At 52.9% G+C, this 15,848-nt stretch overlaps 6 protein-coding genes across 6 annotated transcripts; all 6 read right to left on the reverse strand.

The window, feature by feature from the left end:
- Nucleotides 1–591: 591 nt before the first annotated feature.
- AYO21_03544 (pre-mRNA-splicing ATP-dependent RNA helicase prp28) lies at nt 592–3,105 on the reverse strand (the record flags this gene model as incomplete). The annotated part of the gene is made up of 1 exon (XM_022653518.1): nt 592–3,105. The coding sequence occupies one exon, from the start codon at nt 3,103–3,105 to the stop codon at nt 592–594; it is 2,514 nt and encodes an 837-aa protein (XP_022514042.1).
- Nucleotides 3,106–3,820: 715 nt separating this feature from the next.
- AYO21_03545 (hypothetical protein) lies at nt 3,821–6,738 on the reverse strand (the record flags this gene model as incomplete). The annotated part of the gene is made up of 5 exons (XM_022653519.1): nt 3,821–6,117; nt 6,177–6,324; nt 6,399–6,516; nt 6,580–6,608; nt 6,691–6,738. The coding sequence occupies 5 exons, from the start codon at nt 6,736–6,738 to the stop codon at nt 3,821–3,823; spliced, it is 2,640 nt and encodes an 879-aa protein (XP_022514043.1).
- Nucleotides 6,739–7,867: 1,129 nt separating this feature from the next.
- AYO21_03546 (hypothetical protein) lies at nt 7,868–9,043 on the reverse strand (the record flags this gene model as incomplete). Its single annotated transcript, XM_022653520.1, has 1 exon — nt 7,868–9,043. The coding sequence occupies one exon, from the start codon at nt 9,041–9,043 to the stop codon at nt 7,868–7,870; it is 1,176 nt and encodes a 391-aa protein (XP_022514044.1).
- Nucleotides 9,044–9,928: 885 nt separating this feature from the next.
- On the reverse strand, nt 9,929–11,467 carry AYO21_03547 (hypothetical protein; the record flags this gene model as incomplete). The annotated part of the gene is made up of 5 exons (XM_022653521.1): nt 9,929–10,107; nt 10,176–10,287; nt 10,341–10,714; nt 10,768–10,813; nt 10,877–11,467. The coding sequence occupies 5 exons, from the start codon at nt 11,465–11,467 to the stop codon at nt 9,929–9,931; spliced, it is 1,302 nt and encodes a 433-aa protein (XP_022514045.1).
- Nucleotides 11,468–12,044: 577 nt separating this feature from the next.
- AYO21_03548 (hypothetical protein) lies at nt 12,045–13,009 on the reverse strand (the record flags this gene model as incomplete). The annotated part of the gene is made up of 3 exons (XM_022653522.1): nt 12,045–12,761; nt 12,814–12,902; nt 12,991–13,009. The coding sequence occupies 3 exons, from the start codon at nt 13,007–13,009 to the stop codon at nt 12,045–12,047; spliced, it is 825 nt and encodes a 274-aa protein (XP_022514046.1).
- Nucleotides 13,010–13,598: 589 nt separating this feature from the next.
- On the reverse strand, nt 13,599–15,021 carry AYO21_03549 (enolase; the record flags this gene model as incomplete). Its single annotated transcript, XM_022653523.1, has 3 exons — nt 13,599–13,953; nt 14,007–14,447; nt 14,501–15,021. 3 exons carry the CDS (start codon nt 15,019–15,021, stop codon nt 13,599–13,601), a joined length of 1,317 nt encoding a protein of 438 aa, XP_022514047.1.
- Nucleotides 15,022–15,848: the final 827 nt, after the last annotated feature.

The raw sequence follows: 15,848 nt of genomic DNA on the forward strand, positions 1-15,848 counted from the left end.
CATCCAAGCATGTGATGGATGCATGGAGTTGTCATGTACATACATGCATACATGGAAAGAAACTCCCTCGTGGTGGACTGACTGACTGTTCCAGACGGCTAAATCCTTTCCATCTCAACTATCTTTCTCTTGTCTCTTTTCATGTCATGTCATATCTCTGCCTTTCCTTCCTTGGTAGTTTCAGTTTGATGACCTCGTCTATGTAAGTAAGTAAGCAAGTAAGCAAGTAGGTAGGTAGGTAGGTAAGTAGGTATAGATGTAGGTGGGACAAGGCTCTGAATTTCAGGGGGGGGGCAACCCAGGTGGGTTCTTCATATTGTAAAGCTCGCAGGACTTGCGTTCCGCTGTCCCGTCCCGGCCTGTCTACTAGATAATCATAGCATTTTAATCATTGTCACTCACTCCTCCGATTTTACCCACCATCTCATCTCGCCAGCCCGTAAGCGCTGTGGGTAAGCAAGTAATGTTGGTAAGGTTCGCACTGGGGGAGGTCTCAAGAGAGAAGGTCTCTAGGGAGGTCTCCAAGAGTGAATGAATCAATGATACACGATCAATCAATCATAGTGTCTTGATCAGTATCAACTACTCCTACTACCACCCACCACCGCCGCCGCCGCCACCACCACCCTTCCCTCCAAAGCCACCGCTCTCATCACTCGCCCCTTTGCCGCCCTTCATCTTATCGCCGCCCGCCAGCCCGGCGCCTCTCTTCTGCTGTGCCGCTTCGTGCTTCCTCAGCTCCTCCGGCACCCTGCTGATCGAGCTCTTCATCAACATCTGCTTTAGATCGTACAACACGTCGTTGTCTTCGTTACCCAGGAACGTGATGGCCACGCCCGACTTGCCAGCTCGGCCCGTACGCCCGATACGGTGGGTGTACGATTCGATGTTGGTCGCCATGTTGAAGTTGACCACCAAGCTCACGTCGGGGACGTCGATACCACGACCGGCCAAGTCGGTCGCGACCAGGACATCGGTCTTGCCGTCCCGCACTGATTGCAGAGCCGCCTCGCGCTGTTCCTGCGTCTTGGACCCGTGCAGTGTGACGCTGCTGAATCCCATCGACTTGATGTCCCGGGCAACGGCATCACAATTCCTCTTGATGTTGACAAAGACGATGATCGGTGGACGGAACTCTCCACTAGAGAGGATCTCGTTCAGTCGCTTCTTGCGCTTGTCTTCGCCAGCCACGAACTCTACCCGCTGTTCAACAGTGTCGACAGCCTCGCCCACGTTGCCGATCGTCACGATCGCCGGTCTTCTCAGATATTTTCGTGCGATTCGCTCGACTGCGGCAGGCATGGTGGCCGTGTACATCATGGTCTGGCGATACCGGTCTTTTCCACCCAGATGGCGGGACATGGCTTTTCCATCTTCTGCGTCTTCAGTGTCAGGTTTCTCATTAGTCACAGGTAAAGCATCGAGGATCTTGTTCACAGGCTCTTCGAATCCCAGGTCGATCATGCGGTCTGCTTCGTCCATGATCACGTAGCAGCATTGCTCCAGCACGATGATGCGGCGATCTATACAATCTACCAGACGACCCGGTGTCGCGATGATGATTTCGGCGCCGTTGCGTAGATTGTAAGCTTGTTCCTCGATACTGTGACCTCCAACTATTGACACGACCGTGAATCCCAGCGGCGTCGCAAACTTTTTGGCTTCAATCTCGATCTGCTGTGCCAGTTCACGGGTGGGAGCAAGGATGATGGCGTAGGGTCCGTTGTTGCGGCGCATGTCGTCTTCGTCTAGCCGCGGAAGCTCGGCGATGTACACGAGCAAAGGAAGGAGGAAGGCTGCAGTTTTTCCGGAACCTGTGACTGCCACGCCGATGAGGTCGCGATTTTGAAGTGCGATAGGAATGGCGGCCCGTTGGATAGGTGAGGGATCAACGTATCCCACTTGGTCGATGATTTCCAACAGCTTTCTTGGAAGTCCAGATTCTTTCCAACTACGCATAGGGTTAGGGATGCCGCCACCTTTTGTGCTGATGTTGAAATCCTCCTTGAAAATACGCCAGTCGCGTTCGCGCATATGCTCCAGTTTCTTCTCACTCCAGTGTTTGTCAATGGCCATCCGGCCGGACTCTTCCTTCCTCTTGCGCTCCATCTCGAGAATCTCCTGGGCGCGGGCAGCTCCGGCGACCGTGTCTCTCGACTGCAACGCCTCTGCATACTTTCGTGCCGCTGCATCGGCCGCCTGTTCATCAAATCCACCCAGGCGACCTCTCCCAAAGAAGGTGACGTCGGCGCGATTGTTGTAGATGGGATTGTAATCCGGTGTGGTGTCCTCTTCGGCGTTCCATTCAAAATTGAATTTCTTTTCCGTCGTCCGCCGTCGCTTTTTCAAGGCAGAGAAGGTCGACACATTCATGTCGGCACCCATGTACCTCTGTCGGATAATCTCTGTTTCGGGCTTCTCAGTCCGGTCGTCCTCGGCGCCTCGCTTTTGTGCCCGCGATTCACCACCAAACGCAATCGCTTTGGGTGCCGGAGGTGGCGCAAAGTCGACGCCCCTGTTGGGTTCTCGTGACCGCATGGCAGCAGGGCCTGTGGGGACATCTCCTCCATTGCGTAGAGCCTTCGGCCCCGTGGGCGCTGGACCGGGCTTGGGCGGTTCCAACGGCGCAGAGGAACCGTTCCGTACAAGACCGTTTGGCTGTTTCTGAGCGGAAGCGGCCTCAACCTCCTTCTGTCGCTTCTCCAAAGCAATTCTTTCACGCTCCGCCCGGGAGAGGAATTTGGGCTTACTGGCCGCGAGGTCGGCTTCCCTCTTCTTCTTGAGGAGTTCCTCCACGCTCAACGGCGTTGCCTTTGGCGCCTTTGTCGCGCCCCATCCTTTCTTCTTCGGAGGCTGTGGCCGGACAACCGCTGTTGTAGAGTCTGGGTCGTCGCTAGGAGGAGGTGGCACCGGCTCTGGCGGAGGGGGGGGCACACTTGAGTCTATAGGCGGAGGAGGCGGCGCAAACCTCGCCTCTAGCGGAGGAGGAGGAGGTTCAGTCTCAGCGGACGGGGGAGGCGGAGGTGTCTGTGGTCTTGAAATAGGGTCAACAGGAGGTGCTGGCATTTCAACTTCGCGGTGGCCGTTCACCATTGTTTCCGCCATGTTGGCGTCTGTTGCACCAGCTTTGGACTTTTTGTAGTCCTTGTCTGGGTGGAAGGGTTGGTATTATGGCAAAGTCGTTTAGGCTGCGTGAGATCGAGACTCTCGACCTAAGATAAAGTGCCTCTTGAGGAGAAAATGAAGGGAACGGCAGCAGAAGTTTATGGTAGGTATCAAGTCCAGAAGTTGGAAAGACAAGACAAGAGGCGCCATCAATTAAGCCTTGGGGAGGCAAAGATCTCGTTCACTCGGTGAATCAATTTTCCGACGAGGCTGGTATTAGTCAGAAGATGTGCGGGGGACTGCCAGCCTTGTAGAAATCGCCAGCCATCTCCGAGCTCGACACAAGTTCAGCCTTTAGCAGCACCACAGTGAAAAAAACCCCGGTTGTTTCTTGCCATATGATATCGTACAAGAAAGAATTAAGGCTAAAACATATCAACAAGCCGTGTCATATCCATTACTGTATTTTTCGTCGGAAGGTAAAAAGGAAAAGATTTTTCGGGCCCTCAACCTGGATCCATGCCATACTCGACAAGGCAGAAAATTCTGTCCAAACACACACAACTGCTGCTCGCTCAAAGTATGTGGTCGAAAGAGAAGTTGACAACCCCCGTCAAAAACGCATGTTCATAACTTATTCTTCGGTTACCCCATTTTTGACCCATCGAGGACAGAAGGGGAGGTGGATTTTGACGGGTCCGTTCGCGCCGCAGCATCATGTATAAATTTCAGCGCCTGACTTTCGTCTGTCGTTGTCGCCATACTCATCTGCGCCTGCGCCGTCTGGAACGGCATCATTCCAAATCGTTATGCTGTCAAGTCTTTCGCCCTTGTTCAGATGCACCGCGTGGAACGCGTCGACTTCTTCGACATCCTCGTCGTCTTCCCCAATGACGGCTTGCTCATCTTCTTCCTCTTCTTCGATGATTTGATTCTTCCTCTTGGAACTGCTGTTTCTTCGACCACCCCCGGCCACAAAATCTTTGAGGCCCAAGTTGAGCTTCCCATCTGATCCTTCACGGTGTCTTCCAGCACCAGCGATAGCAGGGCTACCGAACGCAACGGGGAGGCTTGACGCGGAGAAGAAAGCAGAGTTGAGCATGGGGCCTTTGAATGGTGATTTTTTCCGCCGAGCGAACATGACGTTCGATCCGAATGTGTGGGCATGTGGAGTACCTGGTGGATGATTGAACATCTCGGTGCCCACTCCAGAGAGCGGACGAGGCTGAAGGCCGACTTCGGAGCCTCTCGGCGTCCGGACTATTCGAACATTTGAAGGGAAGGCGTTCGCGGTCGGTGTCACAGGGAGGACTTTGATCGAGGGGTGAGGGGACCGGCCGTTGAGACTGACCGTGCGGCTCGTAGGACTCTGAACCGTGTCGAGGCTGTTAGAACTTTGCGAGGACGCTTTGCTGTGAGAGGTGTGTCGTGGCATGCTTCGGATTGATGACACGGAGGAGGATGTTGATTTTCGGCTCCGTAGACCCGTGGAACTGCGTCGGTAGGAAGAGCGGGGCGTCACAGGCGAGGGCGAGAGAGAGTTGCGATGAGGTCTGCCACGGGCCGTATCGATCCTAGGCGCAGGAGTTTTGACAGAGGGAAGAGGCTTGGAGTTTGCAATGATAGGAACGAGTGCAGACCCGTTCGAGGATCTATCTGGATTTGCGGCGCCTGCAATATTTTTGGTGCTCTTGTTGAGTTGGTTAGAGTCTCTGGAGAGAGTTGCTTTGGAGGTGTTGTTGGAATGTCCGTTCAAGATTCTGTCGATCCTAGGACTGACTGGTGATCTGGCTCGCTTCGTCGAGTCGACGATCCACTGCTTCAACGCCGTGAGCTGACTCAGAAATTGTCGGTTGCGAAACCTTCCACTTCGCCTCTTGTTCACTCCGTTCAATGGTCCCAGCAGGTCGGGGTTCGTTGTCACAAGTTGGAGCGTGCTGCTCCGCCGATTGCGTTCCTTGGGTGGAATGGGAGGTCGGGAGCCGCTCCGAGAGCGCACAGAGTCTTTATCAATCGGTGGCGGCGGCGGTGTTTCAGCCCCTGGAGATCTGATGACATCCCCCTCAGGGAGTTGAGGCAAGTCACCCACCAGTATCTGTGGCGTGCTCCTTCGTTGTGTCCTGCCGCGACTGGTACTCCGACGGCCTTCGACCTGCTTTTCACCAGGAGAATGCTCCTCATCGACCTCAACAAGTGTGGGCGCGATCCTTTCCAACCTGGCGCTAGCTCCACTCAATCGCCTGAGAATCTTCAGCTCCGCCTCTCTGTCCTTCCGCTTCCGTTCCTTGCGGGCTTGCTTCCTTGTCTCTTTCTCAATGAGCAACGCCCACCATCCGGCCAGCGTATCACAGCGCTGCGAAAGTACATTCTCAATGACCTTGTCGATATCCACGCCCGCCGACTTCATTCGTTCGAGCGTGTCCTTTTCCAATTGAGTGGTAAAGGCTGCTGGCTGTGAGAGTTTCAGGATCGCTTGTTGGTGAGGGGCATGGTCCGACAGAAAAGGGTCCGCGAGAATATCTGACAAACTGGGTCTGTACAGAGGTCGCTTCGAGAGTAGCTTGGAGATTAGAGTCTTTGCGGATTCCGGGAAGGTGTCGGGATAGACGGGGTCATCTTTCAATATCTTGGCCTTTGTGGCGGCATCGTCGTCTTCGTCAAAGGGCAGTTCCCCCTTCAAGAGTGCGTAAAGAATGATCCCCAGGCTCCAAACGTCAACCTTCTCGCCCGCATATTTCTCGCCTTTCAGCATTTCCGGTGCACTGTAGCATACTGTGCCGCAAAATGTCTGCAGGTAATTGGCCTTCCCCTCGTACTCCCTGGTGAAGCCAAAATCGCAAAGCTTAACGTTGTCATTCTTGTCCAGAAGGACATTCTCCAGTTTCAGATCTCGGTGAACACATGATTTACTGTGGATATATGCAACGGCGCCGACCAGCTGAGTGAAGATCTTTTGAACAGTTTCGACGGGAAGTGGCCCATTCTTACACAAATAATTGTACAACTCGTCACCTGGAGCGTGGGTTAGTTCGCGGACCCTTCCCGAGTGGTGCAGTTGTATCTCCTCATACCAGGACAATATTCCAAAACTAGCCACACAAGAGATTCAGTTATTATAACTTCGTATAGTCGAGCGATATGAGGATGGATGAATTGTCGATGATGGTGGATTTCTCTCGCGAGGTTCGGGTCGTCTTTACTCGAGGCCTTGAGTACCACCTGTTGGAACTCCTAGTCAGCGAACTGCTGCTGCGGTTTGAGAGAAGCCATGTGTCATCCAGACCACGACTGACCTTTGAGCCATTTGTCAAGTTGTGCTTGGCAAGATAGACCTTGCCAAAGGAGCCTTTTCCAATGAGTTTTCCTAACGAATAGTTTCCCACAGTCTTTAGGTCTTTCGAGGCGAACTGTCTGGAGTGGAAGGTCAGCGGAGACAACGTGACGAGTGGGAGGACCGCGGCAAGGGGATCTTACTCGAGTAATTCCGAGTACGAGCTGGCAAGCTGTTGCACCGTCGTCAGTCAGCTCAGGTGCACACACATACACACGAAACAAGGGCCCAAGATGCGCCAATAGTGGTCCTACTTTTGCTTTATGTTGCTGAAGCTCGGCTTTGGTCCTCTGAGCTTGCATTCCTCGCGACGACTGAAACCTGCAGATTGGTGTACGACTTCCTGCGGTTTCTCGAGGTGAAGGATAACATGTGGGCAAGTCCGAGAGGGGGGGGGTAAAGGGGTATTTTTCTCGCGCCCGTGGCCGGCCGTGTGCTGGTCCTTTTCTGCGCTTTTTCAGGAGACGACGATGAGCGGTCGAGGGGTAGCCGGGAGGGAATCGCAGCCTGGTTCAAACGTATTAAGTGCGCATCTGAGACTGTGAAGTTGAAAGGTCGTGCGAGTCGGGCTTTGTTATTGACAACTCGGGGGGTAAAATCAGTGACGTTGACCAGCGGGCGGGATGGTGATGCAAGTGGTGACAAGGCGGGAACGGTTTTAAGAGTCTCCTGGGATCTCGAGACCCAATTGCCCAGCGGCCCAAAAATATTAACGTGTCACGGCGTTCAGGGTCAGGGTCGGTGTGGAGGTGGCTCGGGTAGGAAAAAGGCGGGAGGGAGGCGTGGGAGGCTGCGCCGAGTTTTTGGGTGTGTGTGGAGGGCCGATTGGCGTCTCTATCCCTAAACAACCTCACGTTTTGGCAGAAGGGGAAAAAAACAACGCTTTCTTGGTGTCAGACCCCTTTCGGATATGGTCTACGTGTTCTACGCATAGAGTACCTATGTACATGCTGATCTCTATGATATGTTTAGAAACCTCAAGGTACGTAAGAAAGGAATCGTCCCCACAGAGCCGCTGCTGATGCAATTGGGTTTCCTGGTGCCACCACCAGTGCGAATACCCGCCACCAGCCGCCGCGAAGGTTCCTCAAATACTCGAGACCGATTACTCCACCTGGCACGTGCTACACAAAGAGCCCTTGTGATCGTCAGACATGGTGAGATAGGGCCGGAGGACACAGGACGGAAGGCGATGGCATACACTTTGGTGCGAAAAAAGTGATAATCTGGTATATGAAGATCTGGTAACGGTACTGTTCAGGATGCTCCATCCCTCCGTCGGATACCCTCCAGTTTGAAAAGGCATATTCCACAACTCCCAGCTCAGTAATCAAACATTTTAGGTCTCTATACATTATACACATACGTCTTGAGGTCTCAAGAACAAAGAAAGATCGTTAACATCGTCAAAATCCAGCGCTGTTCTTGAGTTCAAGACCTCGGGGTCTGGTAGTATCTGTTCTCTGCCGGTTGTGACGAGGGTAATTCAGAGATCATGCTCGTCCGGTCAGAGAAACTGCGGTGGCCTGAGACGCCCGATGCAACCGACGGCGCACTGTCCTGCGAATAGTCCTGTCCGCTTAGCCTCTGGGAATTGAGGGTTTCCGCCGCAAAGCTACCCCGGTCGGACTGAGCTTGCATATTTGGTGAGCCCATGAGTGTCGCTTCAGACCCAGACAATTCGGACATCATGCTCGTTCGGCGGTCCAATGGCGGGGTGGCCATTCCCGGGGGTGCGAGGTGACCTGTGTGATATGTCGAACCAGGTAGCTCGGCCAGGAACTGTTTGGGGGGATCGGGTTGCTTCACCGGTGCATAATAACTCATTCGTTGTTGCATTTGACCATTGGCTTGGTATGGCGGGAGACTGTAGGTACTCATTCGCTTCTCGTCAGGTCGGAAAGCGGGGTGAAGCGCCATTGTTTGCCAGCCCATGTCTTGCTGGGGCGACAACATCTGAGGAGAGAGGGGTCTTTGAATGTTAGATGCGCTGAGGAACTGCGAATTGGACATGTGGGAGCCGGTCTGAAAGCGAGCGCTTTCGGGGACGGGAGTCATAGGGGCAAAGGTCTGGACTCGTTCCTCCACGCGTTCGGCCTTTTTGAGAATCCGCTCCACCAACACCTTGTGCGAGTTGTCGAGGTTTTTGCGAACAAACGACGTCAACAGCATGTTACATCTCATGTCGCCGTCTTCGCGGAGATAGAGGCCGGTTCGAGGGACCTCCACCCCAAGTTCTCGTGGCTCCGGCGGTTCACCGGGCAGAGAACCCCCTATCGTCCACTTTTCTCGGATTTCCAAGCCCATAGGAGCATATATATGTGTCTGGAGGCCATTTGGAGTGTCATGAAAGCAAGCCTTGTAGCTCACTTTCCCCTTGACCATTCCACCTGGTAGGTAATGGATCTTGTCCGTCAGCTCTTGCCAGGCGCAGTCCAAAAACTCGTCGGCTGGGGCATCTCGGGGGGTCTTGATCGGGTGGTGTTCGATGACAAGCGGGTTCAGCTCGATCATTTCATCGTGGTTGTGAAGCATGGCAATTGCCACCTCGCGCGAGACCTGAGGAGGGAGAGGGGTAATGTTGGTGAAGAGGGTGCGTTTCGGCATGGCGGGCTGGCGGTCAGCTGGCCAGATGGGACTTTTGGTATGGGGACTTGTTTCTCGGTTGCTGTCGATCGAGATGCTTGGTAGATTAGAGACTTTTTCTTCACAGACTTAAAAAGAATGTAATTGTCGAGGATATACAATGAGCAGGACGGGCATTGGCACCTCCAAAGAATTTCGCAACTGGGCCAGGGAGAGAAAGGAGATGATCCGAATTTGAACGGCTCAGCTCAAGACAAGACGCAGATGTGCCTGGGAAGAGCCTAGATCCCGTTAACAGTAAACGACAGTATTGGTAAGGATTCACCTCTAAGAATAGCTAGTGCTTATGACCTTCTGGGTAATTGTGAGGTTGAATAGGCGTGATGGGCTCTGTGGCTGACTGCGACGCACACAGCAACGATCAGCGAGTGGTCAGAGGCAATCCCCAAAGGACCCCCTCAGATCCTTCGCTCCCCCTTCGCTCCAAGTCTCCTGGTCGCTTTGACATGCACTTTTTCGATTAGATCCACGATAGACAGAGGGGCGGAGCATCGAGAAACACCCGCCACCGTTTCGAAAAACCCGGAGTTGCATCGAGCCGCAGCGAGGGGTTTGGGTAACTTGTACTCGGTATGTTCGTGCTGATGGAAAAGGCAATGCGCACAAGCATACCTGTACTCGGGACACACATCCACCAGGATGAAAGGGAGATGCCCATGCGCATGATGGCCGTGCTGTTGCTGCGCTGTGGAGGTGACCAGCGCCACGTGTAGCCATGTTGACCAGTAGCCACCAGCCAGTGAGGGAGGAGCCAAATTGACCATCAAGAATAATAAAATACGACGGAATGAACCTCAATTCGACTGTAGATGGGGGCTTGCTGCGCCGCACCCGAAACTCCCTCACCTACGAGTCCCGCGTACGCGGGTCGAAGTCGTATAATAAAGCCACCTTTTGCTGTTGTGCCACCTTCGCCAATCTTTGGACAGCGTCTTTACTGATACAAAAGGTGGGATCCAGTTCCTTCAACCCCGGTTCATTGTATATTGCCAGTGTCGCAAGCCCGAGATAAGAGTGCAGGAGATCTAAAGGAGGATTAGGAGACGGCCTTGTCTGCAAGGGGGCGGGACCTCGAGACGATGTGAGCACTCACCCGGAAGTTCGCCAGGACCTTTCGCAAATCCTCCGATAACATGGGTGACCTTTCCCAGAAGATATCTCCTCAATGAGTCAACATCCACGAGATGATGCTGTTGCAGGATCTGCTGGATCATCAGTCAAAGCATGTCAAATCTACATACCATCTGGATACACTGACCGCGAGAGCTCCCACATTCCAGAAGCAATAACAAGTGTCTGCGATTTTCCCACAGCGGCCGCAGAAACCGGCAATCGCTTTCTCTGTGACTAAACCAGTGTGTAGACCAGACATGTTTGAGGGCGAGCTTTGTTGGTCTTCGTTGTTGTTATTGGTATCAACTCGTTGTCTAGACTGGTTATCCGTGTCCTCGTCTTCCTCCTCGTCGTCCTCCTCTTCTTCTTCTACCCAAGTTGTCTGTCGATCCAGTATCCACCGAGTACAAACGGTTATGTCGAAGTTGGCTCGTTCCGCCATCTCTTGCATCGACACCGAGGGGTTCTGGAGGAGGGCGAGAAACGAGAGTGTCGCAATGCCACAGTAATTCAGCCCAGCTAACAGCCAAATCAGCAGAATAACAGATGATCAGGGCGGGAAGGGGTTATACAATGAGCTTCGAGAAGAGGAGCTTGACCAATCCCGCCTTCATGAGACTAGAGTAGGAGAATAGATATCAGCCCTGCGTTTTGTCGTTGGGTATCCCACTCAATCCTCACCTGGCAACTGGCGATGTACCTCCGCAAGTTTGCTTCGTTGAAACTCGACGGTTTCGTATGCTCTCCGTGTCCTTGTAAGATCTTCATGACCCCCATGGCGCACATGCAGAGTCTTGGATCGTCTTCTCCCTCGATCTGGTCATTTTCCCCAAGGAACTCGCCAAAGCTACCATTAGGCCTTTGCAGAGCCGCCACCCACGCAAGGCACTCTTTCCGCTTCACGCGGGAAAGGTCATCTCCCAAAACCACCAGGGCAGCCAGTGCAAAGTAGGTGTTTGGCAGATTGGCCGGGTCCCAGTGCCAGTTGTGGTAACTCCTCTGGCCGCCTAGCAGTGTCCCCGTGAAACCTCGAAAGCCTCCCGTGTGAGGGACTTGACAGGTGTAGATCCACTCGATCCAGCCATGCTTCTCAGACGGCGTGATGGCAGTGTCGAGAACCCCCAGCAGGTCCAGAGCAGCCACGATGAAGAAGCCGAAACTCATTCGGTGGGCTTCGCCTGACGTGTAAGGTTCGGGTAGGATTTGCGCACACCTTTTCCAGTACTTGACATGACGCTCCTTGTCGAGAACGTAAGGCTCCTCAGGGGCCATGGTGTACGAATCACACAGTCGTGAACGGGTCAATAGGGAAAAAGCCGATAAAAAGCAGCAATCGGCAACGTGCCGTCGAAGCCAAACTTATCAATTCAGGTTCGCCGCACAGATATAACGTGCTATGTTGAAATTCCCACACACATAAAGCACTCGGCGAAATCAGTTGGAAAGGGTGCTACAAGTCAATCGAACACATTGTAGATACGCCCCGAAACCTCAAGCAGGTCGAATAGAATATGAGGGTATGAAGCAAAAACTACCGAGTACCTCGTACAGTGGTAGAGGCAGTCACCCAATACGAGGTCAACAAGGCGAGCAAGGCTAGCTTTATCAGGCGGGAACTCACAGCGGGTCTTCACATAGATCGTTCAAATCGCTCTTTTACAGGAGACCATAAACTAATAAAACATGTCATCGTTTGCTTTCAAGTGAAGTCATAATCTAACGACGCCTATCTGTTGTCATGCTTCCTTTCAGTTCTCGTGAATGATAGGTCTTGGGCTTCGCGGGTCTTGTGTTGTACTGTCGCGGAAAGAAATGAAAGAATCGAAGATATCCATCCAAGAAAAACAAATCACATGAAGTCATCGTCTCCAAGGCCGTCATCATAACTAGTCGTGTCGGCAATGCCTCTACCCATGTCGCGGGTCGCTGCAAGAGACGACTTGGTTTTGGCCGCTTTTGACTTCTTGCCGCCCTTCTCTTGTGCCTTTTCCTCCTTCATCTTCTCGTTACTCAGCGCTGTCAGTGCACTGGCCGCCTTCTTGATTTCTGCACTGGGTAACTCGGCAGCTATTTGCTTCACAAAGGTTGGCAGCCAGAGTGCATAGTGTGGTTTCGAAGAAGCAGCCGTGAGGAGAGGTACCAGGGTTGCTGAGAGGGCGTCGAATTGTGTCTTTGTGGCAGGCTTGAAGAGGGGTAGTTGTGAGAGGTCGATTGTCTGGCCTGGATTTGCTTTGTCTTCTATTATCACGGCCTTGTTGGGTTTGGCACGCGATTTGGGCTCCAGCGCCGCTTCGGCAAACAGGTCTTGCGCATGTTTCAGGTCAGAGTCTTGCTCTGACTGCCGTAATCTGGCACGCCTGGTTGCTTCGTCTTCATCTGAGCTTTCCTCGCCCTCCTCTTCGGCACGTTTTCGTCGGTTTGCCTCCCTGTGTTCCTCTATCCGCTGAGCCTTGCTCTTCTTGTTGACCGCAGCTTCTGCATCGGCCTTGGCTTTGGCTGCGGCCGCTTTGGCAGCTTTCTCTCGCTCGACTTCAGAGTCTTCTTCCTCTTCCCAATTGTCGGCAACCTAACGCTCATCAGTCCCTCTGTCGGTCCACCAGCAAAACAGCCTGACGTACGTCATCGGAATCTTCCTCGTCCGCAAACTTGCGTCGGGCAACAGGGACATCTACAGATTCTTCCTCGGAGGACTCTTCGGACTCATCATCTGGCGAGATGGCATTGTTAACACATTATCCTGGGTGATTCGTCGCAGAAGAGGACAATTTCCCCGCGGGTTCAAGATTGCGACTCACCCCACTTTGAAGGAGGCATGATGTGGTTACCCGGACTCTGCCCGTCTGTGTGATAAACTTGATGCGTTTCAAGGAAGTCGCCGCGATGCGCGCAAACGCTCGAACCTACAAAGTGCGCAAGAGAGCACGATGAACGGAGTTGACTATGCGGATTTGACTCTCTCGGATTGTGGCAACAAGGAGGTGAATCTCACAAAAATCGGGTTAAAGGACTACAAACTTGCCAAGACTTCACAATAGTGCGACACACAATTGTTAGTGCCTTCACGTGGGAGTTTAAGAGCATCTTAGGGTATCACGTGGGTGATTAGCGAGAACCGCCCCGTTCCGAGTGTTGGTTGCCCCTGGCATCTCGCATTTGCACTACTCGGTGCTCTGGCTTGCACAAGGTAAAAATAAAGCAATCTCATGACGAACGCATCTACTTATCATACCATGTTCTCTGAGAAGACGTTCAGAATTACAAAAATCGTGATGTGTTCTTGTAAAGTGCATAAATGCGCACACCCCCAACGAAGCTACTCGAAGGGCGGCTCTGTGGCCAAGGTTCTTTTTGATCTACCGCTTGCGCACGGCTTGGTATCCCATTATTGTCGCAGACCCACCACTTACAAAGTGACAGACTTGCGGAAGTTGGTGCCGGCATAGATGGCGTTGGATCCCAGCTCTTCCTCGATGCGTAGGATCTGGTTGAGCTTCGCAAGACGTTCAGATCGTGCTGGGGCACCGGTCTTGATCTCACCAGCTCGGATACCAACCACGATGTCGGCAATGGTGACGTCTTCAGTCTCTCCAGAACGATGAGAAACCATCACTCCCCACCCAGCTGCATACGAGTCTTTGGCGGCCTGAATGGATTCCGTCAGGGTGCCGATTTGGTTGACCTTCAGCAAAAGAGCATTGCAAGCTTTGGATTCAATGGCTCGCTTGATTCGCTTGGGGTTCGTCACGGTCAAGTCGTCACTGGCCTCTGTCAGTCATTGTGGCTCATTCCACGATAAAATGCGAGCACTTACCCGACAATCTGGAAGTTGGATGTCTTGAAAAAGTAGCTCCACGCCTCCCAGTCGTCCTCAGCGAAGGGATCTTCGATTGAAACAATTGGATATTTGCTCGCCAGGGACTTGTACAAGTCGGCGAGTTGCTCGTAAGTGATCCATTTGCTGGGATCGCTGTCAGGGTTCTTGAAGTCGAGATCGTACTTCTTCTCCTTCTCTTTGTAGAACTCGCTAGAGGCGACATCCATAGCGATGTTCATCTTGCCGGTGTACCCGGCTTCTTCGATTGCAGCAGAGATCAGGTCCAAGGCTTCTTCAGCGGTCTGGATATCTGGAGCGACACCACCCTCGTCACCAACATTGCCAGCGGATTGACCGTACTTCTTCTTTGCCAGAGACTTGAGTTTCTGGTAGACTTCGGCACCCCATCGAAGACCTTCATTGAAGGATGGTGCTTGGCTGTGTTGGTTGTTAGCTCAGCTCGGAGTGATAAGAGATGTGAAAGGTCATACTCGGGGACGATCATGAATTCTTGGAAAGCAAGACGACCACCAGCATGGGAACCTCCATTGAGCACGTTCATGAACGGGACGGGTAGCACATATGGCTTCTTTGTGCCTGCTAGATCGGAAACATGTGCGTAGAGAGGAACTCCTTTCTGAGCAGCACCAGCTTTGGCGACCGCAAGGCTGACGCCCAAAATGGCATTGGCACCAAGGTTGGTCTTGTTTTCTGTTCCGTCAAGCTCGATCAGGAACTTGTCGATCGAAGATTGATCCGTGCAATCAATGTTCTTCTCAATCAACTTCGGTCCGATGACGGTATTCACATTGTTGACGGCTTTCAGAACACCTTTCCCTCCCCAGTGTGTTTTGTCACCATCTCGGAGCTCGCAGGCTTCGTGCTGGCCGGTGGAGGCACCAGAAGGGACGATAGCGCGGTGTAGACCAGTCTCGGTCACGACATCGACCTCAACTGTCGGGTTACCCCGGGAGTCGTAGACGGAGCGGGCGTGCACCTTCACGATAGGCATGACTGTCGGTGGGTCAGTGAATGGAAGATATCGGAACAAGGGCAGACGATGAGTTGAGGGCTGAAGGTGTCATGTACTCAGGGAAAGTGAAGGGGAAGAGGAAGAGGAAGGGCAACTGCAAAGAGCGCAGAGGAGCTTCGTCAAGACGGTTGAGCAAAGCTTTTGAGAGGCACTTACTTGGTGTTTGCAGTGGTGTGACAGAAGGGTTGAGTCAGTGAACAAATGCTTAGTGATAAATCCCAAGGAGGAAGTAGGAGGACGACTGGGCTTCTCTATCGATGAGGGAATGGAGAGGAAAAGAAATATGCAGTGACGAAAGCTATCAAGAGCAAGTGAAACTTTTTGTTGCTTTTTGGGGTGGGGGTGTTGGCAAGAGCGAGTGAAGGTATTGATCGCGACAAAACTTCCAACTCAGCAGTTTCCCTCAGCAGCGACGCAAGGCGGGGAACATGATTGAGCCCCTCCAGAAGTCCAGTGCTGCGGATTGGGAAACTAACGCATTCGGAGGGCCACTGACAGCGGATAGGTCAAGGACACCAGGGGTCCTTCCGCGCCCAACCCGCCCAATCCACTGCCTAGAAGGCTCTCGTTGGGCCGCTACAATCATTGGCAACAGAGGACGAGGTTAGTGGTAGATCGGGCTCGGTGAGAGCACGTGATAATGCTCGTTATACCTTCCCAGATTCACTTTGCTCTCCCTGCGCCTTTGCCGCGTAGTGCTATTGGTACCTGCAGCGCGCAAGCTTCCCATTTCCTTGGGCTATTAGACAATCACCGATTTCAAATCTACAGTACCTGCAACATCTCGCACCCTAGTGTTTGGAGCA

Source organism: Fonsecaea monophora (assembly GCF_001642475.1).
Source record: "Fonsecaea monophora strain CBS 269.37 chromosome Unknown Scaff18, whole genome shotgun sequence".
Lineage (NCBI taxonomy): Eukaryota > Fungi > Ascomycota > Eurotiomycetes > Chaetothyriales > Herpotrichiellaceae > Fonsecaea > Fonsecaea monophora.